The 23,618-nt window shown below is 37.8% G+C and overlaps 1 protein-coding gene across 1 annotated transcript in view; it reads left to right on the top strand.

Moving 5' to 3' along the window:
• The first annotated feature begins 20,756 nt into the window (after positions 1–20,756).
• LOC127654622 (dehydrogenase/reductase SDR family member on chromosome X-like) overlaps positions 20,757–23,618 on the top strand; it is an 8,365-nt gene continuing 5,503 nt past the window's right edge. The window contains exons 1-2 of the mRNA XM_052141848.1: positions 20,757–20,766; positions 20,863–20,901. Coding sequence (XP_051997808.1) covers positions 20,757–20,766; positions 20,863–20,901 — 49 coding nt within the window. The remainder of the gene's footprint in view (positions 20,767–20,862; positions 20,902–23,618) is intronic.

Raw genomic sequence — 23,618 nt, 5'->3', positions numbered from 1 at the left:
TGACAAACATTCAGACTGAAATTAAATGTAACAAAACTATCACTTACTGGTCTTCACTGTCCACTAAATGTATTGATCCAAGAACAGTGATTGTTTTATCTGTTCTCTTTTGACATGCAACTCATAATCGTTCCTACGCCCCTGTTCTGATTGGATCATGTTCAAAGCCATTGTAAAATACTGATAAACAAATCAAATACTCGAAATATTCTATATTAAACTATCATACTGCTCCAATCAAAGTGTTTTAACACTGATGCTACTTTATTTATGTGTATTGTGAAGAGTGCACCGCAAATAAACATGACATACAAACGTCAGCTGATGACGGTATCTGTAAATGGTCAATTATTTTGGCCAAATATATTGTTTCTTTAATAACAGCAGTAGCCAATCAAACTGTGTTTTTCAACCTTTCAGCTTCGCATAATGAAGAGGACGGTCTCTCCACTGTGAAGAAGATTCGTGAGGAGAACACTGAAGCTCAGGGTGAGATTTCTCTCTTCTCTCTCATATAATCACAGATCTTCATAATGAGAGTCTTTGTGCAGCGACTGAGACGCTGATGAAACTTAAGAACGGAGATTAAAGCGCTTGACACTCTGAATGAGCCGGAGAAGAACACATTCCTGCCATTGTTATTCAGAATGAACTGTGACGACTGGAGAGGTTTGGCCGAGTGTCCATCACAGTCTGCTCGAGTCTCAGTTGAGCTACCGTAGATTTGTGTTGCTTGTGCTGGAAACATGTTTACATGGCATGTAGTCTCGTAGGTGCTTCTGCCAGTCCAACTCCATTCCAGAAATGCTGAATCACTTCCCTCTCATTGATGTCTTGGTAAAATGTTCACTGAAATGTACCTGCCCGATTTACACATCTAAATGAGATTACGGCACATCCTCAAGATTCAGGATGTGCTGCGAGTCCTTCTTCTGAATGCTAATGTACGCAAGCTGCAATGAATTGATTATTCTGCCAGGGACAAGCTCAAGAGAAGGTCAAGGAACACAAGCACACAGTTCATAGTAAGCAGAGCTGTCATGTTGTTTGCAGACCATTATTATGTCTCTTCATCTAAACAACTTTTCACAAGATAAACACAATCTGACGTTGTATCTTTGGCTGTGTTTATAATGGAATATTAGCTTGCTACCTCCCATGTCTGTCAACCATGTTAAAGTAAAATGATCCATAATAAACTCTGAATCTATGTACTGATGATCATTGAGTGTCCAAACATCATCTGCAGCCTGAAACTGAACTTTTGATCCGATTTTAGGAGTGAACGCACTTAACTGTATAGAGAGCTATAGGATGCTCCCTTGCTCCCTATTTAGTGCATGACTTAACCTCCAGTGTGCTGTCTGTCTGCACTGGTCTCAGAACAGTTATAGGAGAGATATAGGATGCTCCCTTGCTCCCTATTTAGTGCATGACTTAACCTCCAGTGTGCTCTCTGTTTGCACTGGTCTCAGAACAGTTATAGGATATTTCAGTGTTGACCCTTGTTCTTCATAACCTCTGCAATTCACTCTGGCATGCTGGATATCATCTTCTGGGCCAAATCCTGACTGATGGAGATCCATTCTTGCCTTATTAGTGCTCAGAGTTGATCACAATTTGTGGGCTTCTGCTTGTCCACTCGCCTTTTGAGGACTGACCACAGGTTATCTGTGGGATTAAGATCTGGGGAATTGTCTGGCCACGGATCCCAAATGTCCCTGTAATGATCTCCGAGCCACTTCATTATCACTCTTCCCTTGTGACATGGTGCGCCATCATGCTGGAAAAGGCACGGATCATCACCAAATTGCTGCTGGATCGTTGGGAGAAGTTGCTCTTGCGGGACATTTTGATACCATTCTTTATTCATGGCCGTGTTTTTGGGCAGGATTGTGAGCGAGCCCACTCCCTGTGATGAAGACCAACCCCACACATGGATGGTCTCAGGATGCTTCACTGTTGGCACAATGCAGGACTCATGGTAGCGTTCACCTCTGCTTCTCCAGACTATCGATTTTCCAGATGTCCCAAACAGTCGGAAGGGGGCTTCATCAGAGAAAATAACTTTGCACCAGTCTTCTGCTGTCCAATCCTTGTACTTCCTGCAGAATTTCAGTCTGTCCTTGATGCTATTCTTGGAGTGAAGTGGCTTCTTTGCTGCCCTTCTTGACACCAGGCCATTGTCCAAAAGTCTTTGCCTCACTGTGCGTGCAAATGCACTCACACCAACCTGCTGACAATATTGGGCTCTGCACTGGTGGTGACTCGATTCTGTAGCGGACTCCTCGGGAGGAGACGGTCCTGGCCCCTGCTGGACACTCTGGGATGTCCTGAAGCCTTCTTCACTGCAGTTGAACCTCTCTCCTTGAAGTTCTTGATGATCCGGTAAATGGTTCTTTCAGGTGCAATATCCTTTGCAGCAATTTCCTTGCATGTGAGGCCATTTTGATGCAAATTGATGATGGCTGCATGTCTTTCTTTAGAGGTAACCATTGCTAACAAGAACACAATGATTGGAAGCACTTCTTCCTTCCTTTTATAGCAATCAGTCTGCTCTTATAATCCAATCAGAATGATAGAGTGATGTCACCTGACTAGTACTCGTTCACACTTTCCCAGGTGTTGCTGATATAATTAGTGAAATTATGTTAGCTGGTCATTTTGTGCCAGGGCCAAAAAACTCTGGAATTTGGGTTTTTGTAATAAAGTGAATTTTTTGGCCAATGAAGCTTTTTGCAATTATTTAAAATGCATCTGATCACTCTTCACAATAATCTAGAAACAATGTGAATCAACACCACAACAACTGAGGCAGAAACACTAAATTGATGTCACTGCCAATACTTTTGTCCACGGCTGTAGACAATTACTCATTGTAAACATACGTAAATGGTCTTTGTGGCTCATAGCCATATCTGTATGACCTGATTTTGAAAATGAAGCTGTGTTTGTTGTTAATACTCCCTATAGACCTGTTCAAACATGAACAACTTTAAAGCTTTTGACCCCTCAGCACTTTTCAAATAATTGCTGAATGACTCAGAAATTCAGAGATTTTTTTGGCCACCTCACATCACTAGCTAATGTTTTTTAACGTCAAACAGAATGGATTTACAGCAGACGTGACATTAAAAGGCACAACTTTTCTCAAGTCACCTGTGTTGTTGGCGAGCAGTCGTGGCAGACCATCGGACACTAGAAAGGGTGCATCCATGTTGACGGGATCCAACAACGTTTGAGCACTAAATTAGCAGCATGAGTCACTCTGGATGAATGATTCATTTAAGCATTTTTGCAGTTTGCAATGGCGCACATTGGCCTGCCAGCAGCTGAAACGGCGATATACAGCTTTGATCCTCTGCCGGTGACATCAGAGATGGAATTAAATACCTTCATGATAATCTCAATCCAAAGCATAAGAAGAGATTTACCTGAAGGTGAAGTGTGTCGTTTTTTGGATGTTTAAATAATGTCTTTTATCCGAGCTTAGCTGCAGTCTATAATTATAAGTAACCCATTGGTAGCTTGAATTCCTGAAACAATGGGACTCTGTGCTGCTTTCTAAACATTGATCTGTTTGTTTGACAGGGTTATCATTTACATGTACATGTATGCATTTGGCAGATGCTTTTATCCAAAGTGACTTACAGTGCACTTATTACAGGGACAATCCCCCCCGGAGCAACCTGGAGTTAAGTGTCTTACTCAAGGACACAATGGTGGTGGCAGTTGTGATTGAACCAGCAACCTTCTGATTACCAGTTATGTGCTTTAGACCACTACGCCACCACCACTCCATTATCACAGTCATGGAAAACCTAGATGTGTCAGGGGAATTTAAGAGAGATTTCTAGTCCTGGAGACTCAATGGAGATCTTCCTGTGTAGTGGGCTAAAGCACATAACTGGTAATCAGAAGGTCGCTGGTTTGATCCCCACAGCCACCACCATTGTGTCCTTTGGATGAAAGCATCTTCTAAATGCATAAATGTAAATGTAAATATAAAAACATACTGTAAGTTTCAGAACTCAAAACTTCCTCCCCAGTCTGAAAAGAGCATTTATAGTTGCCACCGTGATGAGACGTCTCATTTTGAAATCTGTCCGTTCATGTTCGCGACATTGCCCATTTGTATTAACACATCACACAACATACATCACCGCACCCTTGGCCCTGCCCACTGGTGCACAGTTCAAGTCAAGAGAGCAGTCCTTTTGTGGCTAACTATTCCTAACATAACACCAAAGTTGGACTATTTTGAATTATTTTGTAGGTAAACATGAACTACACAGACTCTTTGACCACTGCCGTGTATCTCGCCACTTTTAAAAGATGTGGTGTCAAGTTACAACTCTGAAAGTTAGAAGCAATTTTTAATTTTTTAATTATTGGTGCAAGTAAACATTTACTAGATGGATGTCTTTGACCATTTCAATGTGTTTCTACGGCTGTTAAAAACACTTCAAAACAGTGAATAAACAGTTCAATTCATGAATATTTTAAATGTCATGAGTGTTTGATAGTTTATGGTGCTGAGGGTTAACAGTTGTGCAATGTTATCAGATGCAATGTGTTGGATGTGCATTACGTGTAAACCCTGAAATTTTGTTTTATAATGTTGTGGAGCTTGTTTATTCTCTTCCGATTGAGTTTGCGGTTGGGGCTCAGGTGGTAGAGCGGGTCGGCCACTAATCGCAGGGTTGGCGGTTCGATACCCAGCCACATGACTCCACATGCCGAAGTGTCCTTGGGCAAGAGACTGAACCCCAAGTGTCTCCCAATGGCAGACTAACACCTTACATGCAGCTCTGCCATCAGCGCCCTGACATGCAGACTTCTGGCCAGTGGCGTCAGTTTAAGGCGTGGCTTCCTCTTATAAGCTTTTTAAGGAGGGTAATTTGTCTGACCAATGTCAGATGGGAGGCAGGACAAAATGGGTTGGCATGAGTGTTTCGGAAAACTGTTCGGAAACATAATTATTTGTTGTTCTGTTTGGTGCCGCTAGAGGCATTGAAGTTACACGCGTTATCATAAATTAAAACATTCTTTATTTTTATGACTAAACTGACTAATGTTACATTGTGTGTTCATTTGAAGTCAATGTGAATTCTGATTTATTATATCGTGCATGTATGTGGCTGATAAAGAGACCTTCACACCTCATCTCTGTCATCCACTGATATATTCCTCTGTGACTCTGCAACAGATGATTAATCACATCACATCAATACAGCAAGACTTCTCCAGATCGACCTGTTCACAAAAACACTGTCGACATATGACAGGATATAGAGGTCACCTTCTGTGACACATGCGAAACAGATGTGTCCTGCTTTTTTCATTGACTAGTGCATGAACCAATTACTGCCTTATACTTGCAGTCAGTGACTTTAAACTGGTTGACACATTAGAAGAAGTACAAATTATGTAAAGGTGCAGGTGGACTCTGTTTGCCACCCATTTTGTTTCCATCACCTGTCGTGTTTCTGAGTGAAACAGTGACAAATTATGGGGCGGGGCTTGATTTAGGCCTAAATGATGTAAAGTGTCTCTATATAACAGGTTGTTAAAAATAAGAGGGCTTGTTTTCAGAGTTTCAGCGGCAAGTTTTACATTTTGAGGAAATTGACTTTATAATAAGATTGTATTTGTTAACATGAACTAACAATGAACAATTGTACTTTTATAAATCAACATTAATAAACCTATGCATTATAACACATTCAAATCCCACAAAAATCTTAATTTCTGCATTTAATTAAATGCTGTACTGCACTAATGTCAGTCTCTGCACCTTTAAATTAATCGGATGATAATGAAATGTGTGAAAGAAACGAAACCCAAAATAACCATTAGAGAATGCTCTGTAAAAGTTCCTTTTTAGGTTGTCACATAAACCTCCCTGCAACGTTCTGGGAATGTTAGTATAAGGTTATAAAAAATAGAACCTAAAAATAACCATTAGAGAACGTTCTGTATACGTTCTTTTTAGGTTGTCACATAAACCTCCCTGCAACGTTCTGGGAATGTTAGTATAAGGTTATAAAAATAGAACCTAAAAATAACCATTAGAGAACGTTCTATATACGTTCTTTTTAGGTTGTCACAAAAACCTCCCTGCAACATTCTGGGAATGTTAGTATAAGGTTATAAAAAATAGAACCTAAAAATAACCATTAGAGAACGTTCTGTATACATTCTTTTTAGGTTGTCACAAAAACCTCCCTGCAACATTCTGGGAATGTTAGTATAAGGTTATAAAAAATAAAACCTAAAAATAACCATTAGAGAACGTTCTGTATACATTCTTTTTAGGTTGTCACAAAAACCTCCCTGCAACGTTCTGGGAATGTTAGTATAAGGTTTTAAAAAATAAAACCTAAAAATAACCATTAGAGAACGTTCTGTATACGTTCTTTTTAGGTTGTCACAAAAACCTCCCTGCAACGTTCTGGGAATGTTAGTATAAGGTTATAAAAAATAGAACCTAAAAATAACCATTAGAGAACGTTCTGTATACATTCTTTTTAGGTTGTCACAAAAACCTCCCTGCAACGTTCTGGGAATGTTAGTATAAGGTTATAAAAAATAGAACTTAAAAATAACCATTCGAGAACGTTCTGTATACATTCTTTTTAGGTTGTCACAAAAACCTCCCTGCAACGTTCTGGGAATGTTAGTATAAGGTTATACAAAATAGAACCTAAAAATAACCATTAGAGAACGTTCTGTATACGTTCATTTTAGGTTGTCACTAAAACCTCCCTGCAACGTTCTGGGAATGTTAGTGTCAGGTTATAAAAAATAGAACCTAAAAATAACCATTCGAGAACGTTCTGTATACGTTCATTTTAGGTTGTCACAAAAACCTCTCTGCAACGTTCTGGGAATGTTAGTATAAGGTTATAAAAAATAAAACCTAAAAATAACCATTAGAGAACGTTCTTTATACGTTCATTTTAGGTTGTCACAAAAATCTCTCTGCAACGTTCTGGGAATGTTAGTATAAGGTTATAAAAAATAAAACCTAAAAATAACCATTAGAGAACGTTCTTTATACGTTCATTTTAGGTTGTCACAAAAATCTCTCTGCAACGTTCTGGGAATGTTAGTATAAGGTTATAAAAAATAAAACCTAAAAATAACCATTAGAGAACGTTCTTTATACGTTCTTTTTAGGTTGTCACACAAAACCTCCCTGCAACGTTCTGGGAATGTTAGTGTCAGGTTATAAAAAATAGAACCTAAAAATAACCATTCGAGAACGTTCTGTATACATTCTTTTTAGGTTGTCACAAAAACCTCCCTGCAACGTTCTGGGAATGTTAGTATAAGGTTATAAAAAATAGAACCTAAAAATAACCATTAGAGAACGTTCTGTATACATTCTTTTTAGGTTGTCACAAAAACCTCCCTTCAACGTTCTGGGAATGTTAGTATAAGGTTATAAAAAATAGAACTTAAAAATAACCATTCGAGAACGTTCTGTATACATTCTTTTTAGGTTGTCACAAAAACCTCCCTGCAACGTTCTGGGAATGTTAGTGTCAGGTTATAAAAAATAGAACCTAAAAATAACCATTCGAGAACGTTCTGTATACATTCTTTTTAGGTTGTCACAAAAACCTCCCTGCAACGTTCTGGGAATGTTAGTATAAGGTTATAAAAAATAGAACTTAAAAATAACCATTCGAGAACGTTCTGTATACATTCTTTTTAGGTTGTCACAAAAACCTCCCTGCAACGTTCTAGGAACGTTAGTATAAGGTTATAAAAAATAGAACCTAAAAATAACCATTCGAGAACGTTCTGTATACGTTCTTTTTAGGTTGTCACAAAAACCTCCCTGCAACGTTCTGGGAATGTTAGTATAAGGTTATAAAAAATAGAACCTAAAAATAACCATTAGAGAACGTTCTGTATACATTCTTTTTAGGTTGTCACAAAAACCTCCCTGCAACGTTCTGGGAATGTTAGTATAAGGTTATAAAAAATAGAACTTAAAAATAACCATTCGAGAACGTTCTGTATACATTCTTTTTAGGTTGTCACAAAAACCTCCCTGCAACGTTCTGGGAACGTTAGTATAAGGTTATAAAAAATAGAACCTAAAAATAACCATTCGAGAACGTTCTGTATACGTTCTTTTTAGGTTGTCACAAAAACCTCCCTGCAACGTTCTGGGAATGTTAGTATAAGGTTATAAAAAATAGAACCTAAAAATAACCATTAGAGAACGTTCTGTATACATTCTTTTTAGGTTGTCACAAAAACCTCCCTGCAACGTTCTGGGAATGTTAGTGTCAGGTTATAAAAAATAGAACCTAAAAATAACCATTCGAGAACGTTCTGTATACGTTCTTTTTAGGTTGTCACAAAAACCTCCCTGCAATGTTCTGGGAATGTTAGTATAAGGTTATAAAAAATAGAACCTAAAAATAACCATTAGAGAACGTTCTGTATACATTCTTTTTAGGTTGTCACAAAAACCTCCCTGCAACGTTCTGGGAATGTTAGTATAAGGTTATAAAAAATAGAACCTAAAAATAACCATTAGAGAACGTTCTTTATACGTTCATTTTAGGTTGTCACAAAAATCTCTCTGCAACGTTCTGGGAATGTTAGTATAAGGTTATAAAAAATAAAACCTAAAAATAACCATTAGAGAACGTTCTTTATACGTTCATTTTAGGTTGTCACAAAAACTCTCTGCAACGCTCTGGGAATGTTAGTATAAGGTTATAAAAAATAAAACCTAAAAATAACCATTAGAGAACGTTCTTTATAACGCTCTTTTAGGTTGTCACACAAAACCTCCCTGCAACATTCTGGGAATGTTAGTGTCAGGTTATAAAAAATAGAACCTAAAAATAACCATTCGAGAACGTTCTGTATACATTCTTTTTAGGTTGTCACAAAAACCTCCCTGCAACGTTCTGGGAATGTTAGTATAAGGTTATAAAAAATAGAACCTAAAAATAACCATTAGAGAACGTTCTGTATACGTTCTTTTTAGGTTGTCACAAAAACCTCCCTGCAACATTCTGGGAATGTTAGTATAAGGTTATAAAAAATAGAACCTAAAAATAACCATTAGAGAACGTTCCGTATACATTCTTTTTAGGTTGTCACAAAAACCTCCCTGCAACGTTCTGGGAATGTTAGTATAAGGTTATAAAAAATAGAACCAAAAATAACCATTCGAGAACGTTCTGTATACATTCTTTTTAGGTTGTCACAAAAACCTCCCTGCAACGTTCTGGGAACGTTAGTATAAGGTTATAAAAAATAGAACCTAAAAATAACCATTCGAGAACGCTCTGTATACGCTCTTTTTAGGTTGTCACAAAAACCTCCCTGCAACGTTCTGGGAACGTTAGTATAAGGTTATAAAAAATAGAACCTAAAAATAACCATTCGAGAACGTTCTGTATACATTCTTTTTAGGTTGTCACAAAAACCTCCCTGCCACGTTCTGGGAATGTTAGTGTCAGGTTATAAAAAACAGAACCTAAAAATAACCATTAGAGAACGTTCTGTATACGTTCTTTTAGGTTGTCACAAAACCTCCCTGCAACGTTCTGGGAATGTTAGTGTCAGGTTATAAAAAACAGAACCTAAAAATAACCATTCGAGAACGTTCTGTATACGTTCTTTTTAGGTTGTCACAAAAACCTCCCTGCAACGTTCTGGGAATGTTAGTATAAGGTTATAAAAAATAGAACCTAAAAATAACCATTAGAGAACGTTCTGTATACATTCTTTTTAGGTTGTCACAAAAACCTCCCTGCAACGTTCTGGGAATGTTAGTATAAGGTTATAAAAAATAGAACCTAAAAATAACCATTAGAGAACGTTCTGTATACATTCTTTTTAGGTTGTCACAAAACCTCCCTGCAACGTTCTGGGAATGTTAGTATAAGGTTATAAAAAATAGAACCTAAAAATAACCATTAGAGAACGTTCAGTGTTTGCTGGGAACTATGTTGAATAAGATGCACGGGTGAACTGAATGTAATCGAGCAGAAACATGTATGTGGAGTGAACTGTGATGCTTGTTGATTACATGTGGATTTTAAAGACTCAGCGATGAACTTTCCTCCAAGCTGTTGACAATTTCCTGGTTGTAAAGCTTTACACAATTACAGAAATCTCTGACATCTCTGAATTGCTCTCAACAGCAGCAGAGTTCTGAACATAATATATAAAGAAACCCCAGAGGCCAAACTCTTTCTATTTCTTTGAACTGACATACACTCGTAAGTTAAATGGAAACAGTTTGAGCACAGCGAGACGCTATTTTTACCGCATGCCTCCTGTTCTCTAGGAGAAACAATTTCCTCAATATTGTGAGCGTGACGGTGGATTGGAAGTCACATTATTGAAGACTGCACCTCACCGTCAGTCTGATGATGTCATACTGCTCTCTGCCTCCGTAAAGGTCACGTATGTAAACCGCCGTATGGCCTCCAAATTAAGCCAAGCATCTTATTCATGGGCCACAAGTATAATGCAATAAATGAGACAATTCGCTATTGATTCGATTCATTGATGACTCACTACATTCGCCAAAATACTCACTAGTTAATTAGTGTATTAACGATGTCCATCGGTGTGTGTTCGTGCATCACAGGAGATTTGTGTCATTTTTTTAATTGAATTCTGTGCTGGAAATTACGTTATTTCTTTTTTTTTTTGCTTAATTTGTCAAAATAAAAGCTTGATTGGAACTGACGGCTGATAAAAAGTGACATTTCTGTTGATTTTTCTTAGTTTTGTCTCATATTTCATCTCAAGCGTGCTCTTCACTGACACTTCTGTCCAGTGGGTTAACCAGTACACTCACATTACACAAAACATTTAGGGGCGAAATTGTTTGGTGATGTGGAAATCGTAATTTTGGAATAATTGATTGAAATAATTTTCACACAATAAATATTGAAATGTTTATGTTTATGTCACTCTTTATTTAGATGATCATAGTTTCAAACATGTAATAATTTGCATTTTTATAATGTATTTTCATTAGTGCTGTCAGGCAATGAACATATTTTTGTAGTTAATCGCGATCAATCATATATCTTTGTATTCAACCGCGATTAATGGCATATTTTTGTCGTTAATTGCAATTAATCACATATTTTTGTAGTTAATCGCGATCAATCATATATCTTTGTATTCAACCGCGATTAATCACATATTTTTGTCGTTAATTGCAATTAATCACATATTTTGGCGTTAATTGCAATTAATCGCATATTTTTGGTGTTAATCGCAATTAATCACATATTTTTGTAGTTAATCCCGATCAATCATATATCTTTGTATTCAACCGCGATTAATCACATATTTTTGTCGTTAATTGCAATTAATCACATATTTTTGGCGTCAATTGCAATTAATCGCATATTTTTGGTGTTAATCGCAATTAATCACATATTTTTGTAGTTAATCGCGATCAATCATATATCTTTGTATTCAACCGCGATTAATCACATATTTTTGTCGTTAATTGCAATTAAGCGCATATGTTTGTCGTTAATTGCAATTAATCGCATATTTTTGGCGTTAATTGCAATTAATCGCATATTTTTGGCGGTAATTGGAATTAAGCGCATACGTTTGTCGTTAATTGCAATTAATCGCATATTTTTGGCGTTAATTGGAATTAAGCGCATACGTTTGTCGTTAATTGCAATTAATCGCATATTTTTGGCGGTAATTGGAATTAAGCGCATACGTTTGTCGTTAATTGCAATTAATCGCATATTTTTGGCGTTAATTGCAATTAATCACATATTTTTGTAGTTAATCGCGATCAATCATATATCTTTGTATTCAACCGCAATTAATCGCATATTTTTGTAGTTAATCGCGATCAATCATATATCTTTGTATTCAACCGCGATTAATCACATATTTTTGTCGTTAATTGCAATTAAGCGCATATGTTTGTCGTTAATTGCAATTAATCGCATATTTTTGGCGTTAATTGCAATTAATCGCATATTTTTGGCGGTAATTGGAATTAAGCGCATACGTTTGTCGTTAATTGCAATTAATCGCATATTTTTGGCGTTAATTGCAATTAATCACATATTTTTGTAGTTAATCGCGATCAATCATATATCTTTGTATTCAACCGCAATTAATCGCATATTTTTGTCGTTAATCGCAATTAAGTGAATATGTTTGTCATCAATTGCAATTAATCGCATATTTTTGTAGTTAATCGCGATCAATCATATATCTTTGTATTCAATCACGATTAATCGCATATTTTTGTCGTTAATTGCAATTAATCACATATTTTTGTAGCTAATCACAATAAATCGCTTATTTTTGTAGTTAATCAGGATAAATCATATTTTTGTCGTTAATTGCATATTTTTGTAGGTAATCGCGATTAATCACAGATTTGTAAAATGATAAAAATTGACACTATATTTACTTTTCTTGTCAAAATTCATTTATTTCCATCTTGGGAAAGAAAACTAAACAATATGTAGCAATAATGCTTTCTTAACATTTTCCAAACAAAGCCTTTGTTACAGCAATCGTAAAGCCGCCTTTATGATTCGCGTCATGGTGTCAGCGCCAGCATCGAGCGCCGCTTTGAAGTCCACATGAAAAGCGCTTATTCTAAATACGTCTCATTCTGAGTTTTGGTGATAGTTAAGACTTGACGTGCTTCTGTGGTAATTAAAATACATCTTACATAGGCTGAAAATTACTTGATTTCTATCAAAAGTCCCATCTGGGCTTGTTTTGTACATCAAATAGCATTATCGCGTACATTAATAGCATTGTCAGGGAAGAGATGTCAGAGATTCTTTTATTTAATGAGATATCAACCTCCACAGTTTTATCAAAGGAGGTCAACTAGTGTGTTACGTCAGTGCCACCCATAGAATGTCTATGAGACCGCCGCGTTTTGCTATTTTACACTAAGCTTGTAGGGTCACCTTGGTAGAAGTTGAGAATTGCATACTTCCATACTACTCTTACTATTTCTGCCACAGACATATATGGTAGAAGTACTAAGGGTAGGATGGGTAATATGCCATTCTGAACTAAGTCTGTCCGTGGCGTGTGCGTCAGTGTAATGACTAACCGTGCGTTCACACCAGAGGCGGCGAGAGCGTCAAATCGACCGGAAGTCCTTCATTTTCAATGACAGCCAGCGTCTCTCGGCGGCGAGAAGCGGCGCGGCGAGTCTTGGGCGGTGTGGGCGTCAGATGAAAGTTCAAGTGCAGTCAACATTATGGTAATGAGCTGTGACGCGGTTCGGCGGCAACCTATTGGAATATAGAAGTGCTCCGCTCTAGCGAAGTCTAGAGAACACAACCGTGTAAACTTTGGTTCCCACCAAACATTTGTTCCGAAGATAAAATGGAGGAGAAACTAATTATTGCCGTGGCGGGTTTCCCAGTAATATATGATCTGTCCCTGTTTGCTTACAGGAATATAAAACAACCAAGACCAGTTATTATTACAAATGTATTTTATTTTGATAACAAATAACTATAATTTTAATTACTTTTACCAGCGATCGATTTTAAAGAGTTCATGAGGTTATACGCTACTTGTGATAGGTCGGCAAAAAGTTAATGGTCGACATGTCTGGATGTTTAAATTGCGGCCCCTTTAAATATAGTTCACAAAACAAAGCATTCTGAACAAACGTTACCGCCTATTTCAACTACGTCAGAGCGTCCATGAGCGTCCTCGAGCGTTGAAGGCAGGGCAGCCAGAGCGAATTTTGACGCTCTCGCCGCTTCTGGTGTGAACGTACGGTAAAGGTGGACACATTGCAAAGGTTACGCCCTTCACACCAGTGTTTATGCTATATATGTATTTTCTCCCCAATTTGGAACGCCCAATTCCCAATGTGCTGCAAGTCCTCGTGGTGGTGTAGTGCGTTACCACGGATACCTAGTGCGTGTGGAGGCTTCACACTATTCTCCGCGGCATCCACGCACAACTCAGCACAAGCCCCACCGAGAGCGAGAACCACATTATAGCGACCACGAGGAGGTTACCCCATGTGACTCTACCCTCCCTAGCAACCGGGCCAGTTTGGTTGCTAAGGAGACCCGGCTGAAGTCACTCACGCATATACAGCACTAAATACTGCAGCAATAGTAAGAGTAGTGTGATAGTATCCCAACACAGCTCTGGTTGTGCTCACTGAAACACGGCCCGGCAGCTAGTCACATCCGCTGCCTTGCTGTGCCTCGCTAAATTGCATACTGGCTGACTCACGCGTGCTGCATCTATCTTCTCATTTCTGTCGGCATCTATTGAGAGACGCAAGTGATTTTCCCCCTCAGCTCTGTCTGTCTGTGGTCATCACTGCAATGAGTTCATCCAGCAGACAGAAATGTGATGTGTTTGTGGATGCATCGCTCCCCGTGCAAGTGTTAGCGCTGCACCCTCAGGGTTGCTTTGTAAATTCACTCTCTGTGGATTCGTTTGCACGCCTCGAGACAAAATGAGACTTCATCCAGGTCACGGCTGATAAAATAACAACCGGTGTAGACTCTCTAGTACTCCATTTGTCTTTGACTAAACTGACTAATGTCATGGATTTAATTGAATGGAACTTTATAACCACTTTATCTTGACATGCATCAACAGACACACGAGTGCAAACTGCTTTCAAAGACTACATTAACTCACAATTAGAGTACAGTGTGTTTTAGATCGTGCATGTTAGCGTTGAGGTCATCTATATGCAAATTTAGCAGATATGCATTTAACATTTACCGTTGTTCACTTCTGTAAAAACAGACCAGAAATATTGATGACATCATCTGGCACGATGCATATTCTTGTCCAATCAAAGCAGTAAAATTGCCTGATTGCCTTTTCTGGTAAATGAACCTCATCTGCACATGCATGTGGCTTTCCATCTTTTATTCGTTTTGCGACCCTTCTGTTAAACTCTGAAGGCTTCTGGTCCTTTAAATTGTCTCCAAAGAAGGCATTCTTAATGGTTTTTCCATGCACGCAAGTGCTTTACATATGCCTTTTTACGTTTTAAGCGTCAAAGTCAAACACGTAAACACGGTATTCTTGCGATGTTACAATATAATTGTTTAAACAGGTTTTGTTTGAAAGTTTAGAAGCTCTAATTTCCATTGCATGTAGATATTATGAGCAAAACTGAACAAATGCTTTGAAATTTGTAGAAAAATCATAAATGTTCCGATTTGATCATTAAAAAAAAAAAAACATTCTGAACATATTATTGCAATCAGTGAAAATATCAAACTGATCAAATATGCATGTGTCATATGTTGATGGAAAGCTCTTAAAGAGTAAAATACAACCAGAATATTTGTGTTACTCACAGATAAAAATATCTAGAGTAACAGCTAAATATATGTCTTTGACAATTATGTTGGTGTTGCTTGTATGACACGTTTCCGCTTATAAATTCACAAAAAATAAACGTATCATAATACGTCACGTATCATATCTTTCAATCGAGTCCACACACAAGATAATCAGATGTATAGATCATTAGATAATCCACATGAAGCACAATGTTACATATGGCCACCAGGAGATGGCGCCAAATACACGACACAGACTCAATGATGACTCAAATGACACAGAATGAAACTCATTCTGTGAAATCTCATGACTAAAATCATGTGTGCATGCTATGCAAACCTTTAGTCATTGTTGTGTTTGCATGTGTAATTAGTTCTTATGTACAATTATTATCTTTTATTTGTTTGGACATGTTTTTGGACACTATGATCAATTATATTTGTAATGTTGGAACTTTTGATTGATTTGTCGTATCAACACAAATGTTTCTCTGATACAGTCGACATGATTGAGAACAAAACAAAAACCATTTTAGGAGACACCTGATTTACACCCAGAGATATATAATGACAAATCAGAAAAATAAAGGGGGGGAAATAATTTTTGCCAAATGTTTTTGTGATTTTTCAGCTGTTTCTAAGATTGAGAGTCTCTGAATGTATCATATTCTAAATCATAAACTTTTATTTTTAAAGATTTCTTTACAATAATATCAAAGACTTGACTATCCTTGTTTTTGTTTGTTTGTTTGTTTGTTTGTTTGTTTTAGTTATAGGTATATTTAATTTTGGGTATGCCACTGAAACAGGAAATCTTTATAAAACACCTTCAGATCTTAAAGGGTTAATATTCCAGAAACGGCTGCATGTGTGAAAGTAAATCGGCAAGTCGTAAATGAGGTTTGTGGCTGTGCTGTACACTAAAGGCTTTTGGCTGCTTTAAAAACAGGGACGAGTCCTTCGATTTGTCCCGCCACAACTTCAATAGTTTCAATAGGAAATACATGAACACAGGAAAGAAACGCTCGTCAAACTAATTCACGAGGTCCTCCTGGGAAGTTCCTAATCACAAGATTAAAAGTTGTCATTAATATTGTTATATTTGTACAAATAAATTACCATTATTAAATACAATTCTTCCTGGTGTTCAGTAAACATTTTGATTAAAGTGATGGTTCGTCTGATTGGAGCACTCTGGACATCAGTGTGGACATCAGTGTGGACATCAGTGTGGACATCAGAGGGCTTGTTTGTTAGCAGGTTGGTTCTCTGGCATTGCAGATATTTATTCATGTTTCTTTGAAGGCTTCTCTCCGGTTCTGACTGTGTAAAGTGTGAATGAGGTTATCGCTTCCCCTCAAGCCTGAAACGCCAGACGATTCACTGACACACTCTCAGCAGTCGCTGCACTCCCTCTCGTAACACTCACATGGACACTTTCATTGCGAGGAGGACAGAGTTTCCTTTCATGGTCTAACCGGACCGCGGGGGGGATTGTCTGTCCTCAGGGTGTGCATGGTGATGTCTTGAGGTTAATGAATGCTGCATTGAAGATTTATGTGCTCTATATTACGGCATTTCTAAATTGAAATGGTTTTTCAAAGCCATTGAGTGTAATTGTGGTTTTTGAGAGAGGATATGTTTTAGTGATTTTGTCATAGGGTCACAACACGAGCGGGTGGAGACAGAGATTGTGTTACTCCAGCCCACGTGTCCGGCGGTCATGTCGGGGGATCCCCTTATTTGCTTGCCTTGTCTATTTATTGTCTTTAAACGTGGTTTGGGGAGATTTCAGTAGAAGCTGCATGCATAGAGCAGATCTAAACCGCAAGACCAATAACATGTCATATATACAGTAAATACAGTTTCCTAACTGACATTATTTTCATTAAAGTTAAGCACATTTTGGACAGTTTTCTTTACAGCAGTCAGTATTCTCAACACAGCTGTGTTAGTTCAGCAAGAGCCGAGTTAAAGAGAATTAGAAGCGTTCGGTGGCTGATGTTTGAATGCTGAAATGACTCTTGAATTAATCCCAAATCACAGCAGCAACCATTTTAAATCTTCCATTTTCAGAAGCTGCTGCCAGTAACCGAGTATATGGACATTATCACCCCAGAGAAATGATGAGAAATATGAATCATACATTAGAGAAGCATTATTGTGAGTCTTACAGGTGAAGTGTGTCATTCCTGTGAACCATCAGAACTCCCGTCTGTGTTGAGCCGAACGGACTGATCATGGCAACACTGATGAGTTTTGGACGGGACTATCTGACCAATGGCAAACAGGTGGAGTGTTTATATAAAATCATTATTTTTGCAATTCCATGTGGTGATGCGTGTCGTGCAGAAATGACACATTTGACTTCCATTAAAAATAAGAGTTGTTTTAGAGGCGGAGCAAGTGATTATATTTTTATGGAACATTATGAAGACAAACATTTATTTGTTTAGAGTAAGACAATTCAATGAATCGTTCACGATAAGAAACGTTTGTTAACCTTCCTGCACTGTTCGGTCATTTGTGACCAAAATCATTTTTTCCAGTGTGGTTTCCTGTAATGAGCAGTAAACGTCTTGGTGACTTTTCCTCCACTTGTCATCTGAACACGCTCACAAATTTGGACTTCAATAACTCGAACTGATTGGAATTTTTTTTTTAAAAGCAACACCTTCACTGTTCAAGATCAAAATGAACCAACAATAGGAAATAAATGGGAAAGACTAAAAAACCATGTTTTTGTACCATAACACACACACACATAAACACAAAAACAAACACACAAACACACACACATACACACATAAACACAAAAACAAACACACACACATAAACACAAAAACAAACACACAAACACACACACATACACACATAAACACAAAAACAAACACACACACATAAACACAAAAACAAACACACACACACACACACACATAAACACAAAAACAAACACACACACACACACACATACACACAAACAAACACACACACACACACACATAAACACAAAAACAAACACACACACACACACATACACACATAAACACAAAAACAAACACACACACACATAAACACAAAAACAAACACACACACACACACATAAACACAAAAACAAACACACACACACACATAAACACAAAAACAAACACACACACATACACACATAAACACAAAAACAAACACACACACACACACATACACACATAAACACAAAAACAAACACACACACACACATAAACACAAAAACAAACACACACACACACACACATAAACACAAAAACAAACACACACACACACACATAAACACAAAAACAAACACACACACACACATAAACACAAAAACAAACACACACACACACACATAAACACAAAAACAAACACACACACACATAAACATAAAAACAAACACACACACACACACACACATAAACACAAAAACAAACACACACACACATAAACACAAAAACAAACACACACACACACACATACACACATAAACACAAAAACAAACACACACACACATAAACATAAAAACAAACACACACACACACACACATAAACACAAAAACAAACACACATACACACATAAACACAAAAACAAACACACACACACACACACATACACACATAAACACAAAAACAAACACACACACACACACACACACACACACATACACAAACACAAAAACAAACACACACACACACATAAACACAAAAACAAACACACACACACATTAACACAAAAACAAACACACACACACATAAACACAAAAACAAACACACACACACACACACATAAACACAAAAAAAACACACACACACACACATAAACACAAAAACAAACACATACACACATAAACACAAAAACAAACACACACACACACACACAAAAACAAACACACACACACACACACATAAACACAAAAACAAACACACACACAAACACAAAACCAAACACACACACACACACACATACATACACACACACACACAACTCAGCACACAAACACACACACACATGAACACAAAACCAAACACACACACACACATACACACACACACACACACAACTCAGCAGACAAACACACACACACACATGAACACAAAACCAAACACACACACATACACACACACACACACACACACACACACACACATGAACACAAAACCAAACACACACACACACACTCACACTCACACATACACACAAATACAAACACACACACACACACACACATGCAAACACACAATTTTCTTGTTTTTACTTCAGGGAAGAAGAAATATAATTTCTTAACAACAAAAAAGATGTACCTGTACTATATCCCACACATGGGAGTGGTGGAGGTGTAGTGGGCTAAAGCACATAACTGGTAATCAGGAGGTTGCTGGTTTGATCCCCACAGTCACCACCATTGTGTCCTTGAGTAAGACACTTAACTCCAGGTTGCTCCGGGGGGATTGTCCCTGTAATAAGTGCTCTGTATAATACATTGGTCATCAGAAGGTTGCTGGTTTGATCCCCACAGTCACCACCATTGTGTTCTTGAGTAAGACACTTAACTCCAGGTTGCTCCGGGGGGATTGTCCCTGTAATAAGTGCTCTGTATAATACATTGGTACTCAGAAGGTTGCTGGTTCGATCCCTACAGTCACCACCATTGTGTCCTTGAGTAAGACACTTAACTCCAGGTTGCTCCGGGGGGATTGTCCCTGTAATAAGTGCTCTGTATAATACATTGGTACTCAGAAGGTTGCTGGTTCGATCCCTACAGTCACCACCATTGTGTCCTTGAGTAAGACACTTAACTCCAGGTTGCTCCGGGGGGGATTGTCCCTGTAATAAGTGCTCTGTATAATACATTGGTAATCAGAAGGTTGCTGGTTTGATCCCCACAGTCACCACCATTGTGTCCTTGAGTAAGACACTTAACTCCAGGTTGCTCCGGGGGGATTGTCCCTGTAATAAGTGCTCTGTATAATACATTGGTACTCAGAAGGTTGCTGGTTCGATCCCTACAGTCACCACCATTGTGTCCTTGAGTAAGACACTTAACTCCAGGTTGCTCCGGGGGGGATTGTCCCTGTAATAAGTGCTCTGTATAATACATTGGTAATCAGAAGGTTGCTGGTTTGATCCCCACAGTCACCACCATTGTGTCCTTGAGTAATACACTTAACTCCAGGTTGCTCCGGGGGGATTGTCCCTGTAATAAGTGCACTGTAAGTCCCTTTGGATGTAAATGTAAATATCCATTCAAATGTAAAGTGGCCCTTCTGTTTAAGAATGCGGTCAGTTCATATCTACTTAACTACATGTTCTTCTGCTGAATGCAATTCTGACTTAATAAATCAAATAATAAAATGTGTTTTTCGAATATGAATAATACATTTTCCATCGGGGACTAATCAATGTCTTTGGGTTTTTCATTTGCTCAATATAATGCGCACATGAATATTAACAGCTGCTTCTGGATTTGTGTTTCCACAGTGAGTTTCTGGACGTGGCGTCTTTGAGGTCCGCGTGACAGTTTAAAGATCGAGCTCTTCAATAATGGTACGCTCACATAATCTACATCCTCAACCAGTGCAAAATGATTTGTAATGTAGCGGGAAGTGGGGTAAGATGTGTCACTCCCTAAGTCTGGCAAGCAGGTCCTATTTTTGGTTATATGACCATATATTTAGGAAAGGCCTATCATATACAGCTGCCTGTGATTGACATACATAAATAACTTTCTCAGGTGCATTTCTCAAAGTAAAGTTTACTTGGTATGTCACATGAATTTCAAGCAAAAGCAAGTTCATCCAGATCTAAAACGATATATTGTGCACGCTGTTGAATGTAGGAAACCATGTTATTTATTTGGCCAAAGCCCAGCCATGATTTATATAATGAAGAACTCTTTCCCTAAAAGGTTGCTTTGGGGTGAAGTGTTTTTGATGCTTTGGGGTAAGTTGTGTTTAATTTTGGGGTAAATTACTAGTTAAATGTTATATTAAAATAAATAACACACAAATATTTAAATGTGAAACTTAAATGTATTCATAAAGTTTTAAAGAATTGTTTTAATTTGAGCGACGACAGCGGTTCCTTTGGATTGGACAGATGACTATGGGAAATGCGTTCCCAATGACTGATATTTTTGAGCCGTACTCCCTTCAACCCTCCGAAGCGCTCACTCTGGAGGGTAAAGCCTTTGAAGGGATGAGCCCCTCGGAATGGAACACAGCCTTCAGCATCAGCGTCATAGTAAAACTGACTCTAATTTTACACAGAGAAGGTTTGTAAATGATTTTATGACACTGTAAAGCGGTTCATGAAAAGGAGGAGGCGAGAACCGGCTTGACAATATAAATAATAGTTTAATGAAAACACACAAACACAGAGCAGCTGCCTGTAATTGTCTCTCGAACCGTCGTCACCGGCCGCCTTTATCCCTCGCGCGCCCCATCAGACTGATTGGGGACATTGCGAGCGTTGTTCCGGCCCGGCCCCGCCCTCCTCCGCTCTACACACGCTAAACTAATTTTTACACTAAAATGCTTTATGTCTTGTACAGTGAGTATTTTAACAAAAACATTGTCCACAAATGTTCCTTTAAGGACCTTGGGATGATATTGAAAATTATATTTATTGGTTATTTTTGCCTTTTTTTGTCATCTGCTTTGGTATAATAATGTATAAAAACTCTATTAAAGTCTCTTGGTGTATTTGTAGACATGCACATTTTAAAGACTTTTCGACTCTGTGTTTTAAAGAATCAGTTGAATTAAAGTGATTCAGTGACTTCATAATAGCACATAATTAATAGCACATTAATTAATGCATGAATTTGGGTGAATCAAGTCACTTGGCCACTTTGAGCTGATTCAATATATTTGATTGAATGTAAAAATAACATTTGATTGATTAAATGTGTCTTTATTGAAAGGTCAGTCTCTGATTATCATGTGACACTGTAGCAAATATTCACAGCATCTCATTCTGCAGTTAATTGTGTACTTGAATCGTTCAGATTAATTGAAATGTGTCTTTAATCAAATATACCTCTGGACATGATGCTGCTGGACCTTCTTTGCTCCTCGTAAATTTGCATCCATTAGACACTAATATGTGATTAAAGCCGCTTAATCCTGATACAACCGTCTGATGGATGATGTGACAGAGAGGTGTTGAGCAGGACGTTTGGTGATTACTTTGAAACACTTTCCTGGAAGAAGGACAAATTGATGATTTGATTTTGGGAACAGGTTTGCATTAGAAGCATGACGCCTTTCAGGAATATACCGTGTTGAAGTTCAGCTCAGTGGACAGCATTTGTGGCATAATGTTGATTAACACAAACATTCATTAAGACTCGTTCCTCCTTTATATCTGTGTTCCAGTGAGACACTTACAATAGAAGTCAATGGGGTAATTGTTAGAGGGTTTAAAGGCAGAAATGTGACGAGCATCATTACGTGAAATACACTGCAGACAATCTTCATTATGTTTGTGTTGACAATCTGCTGTGTTCTTAAAACACTTTTGTATTTTACACATAAAAACAAACGGGCTTTATTGAAACTCATAATTATAATACAACTATTATAGTTTGATAGAAGTCATAAAACTGTAGGGAAATGATAGATTTGCTTAGTTCTTATAATGCTTAAACCTCTATTAAAGTCTCTTTATAGGTCTGTGGACAAACACATTTAACAAGGATTCAAATGTTCTTTTGATGGTTGATTCAGTGACTCATTTATCACCTTCTGACATCACCAGAAATGGTCACGGACTCATTAAACGGATCTGAATGAATGTAGTCGAGACACTCGAGACACTTGGATACATTTAAATCCCACAATACACAATTATCATAATCATTTATTCAGGACCAGCTTGTGCTCAGCCTGTTATTGTCATGTGTGAAACAGAAGCAAGTGCTCCACAAGATGAACTTTATTTTTGCAGATCATTTTGCAATACTTGAATCTTTAAAATACTACAAATATTAAAAGTAAATAATACATTTATGTTAACATATACTGTAATATATTAATACTGTACTGTAAGTGTTGAGTCTGTGTGAGCCACCTACTGACAACTGTGTCCCCCCACTTTTAAAATGACTGCTACACCCCTGAACTGCACACATATACACACACTCACACTCACACTCACACACACACTCACACTCGCACACACACACACTCGCACACACACACACACACACACACACACACACACACACACACTCACACTCGCGCACACACACACACACTCAC

This window comes from Xyrauchen texanus, chromosome 14 (assembly GCF_025860055.1).
Source record: "Xyrauchen texanus isolate HMW12.3.18 chromosome 14, RBS_HiC_50CHRs, whole genome shotgun sequence".
Lineage (NCBI taxonomy): Eukaryota > Metazoa > Chordata > Actinopteri > Cypriniformes > Catostomidae > Xyrauchen > Xyrauchen texanus.
Note: the sequence above shows the minus strand (reverse complement) of the source record. Positions and strands in the feature narration are given on the sequence as shown.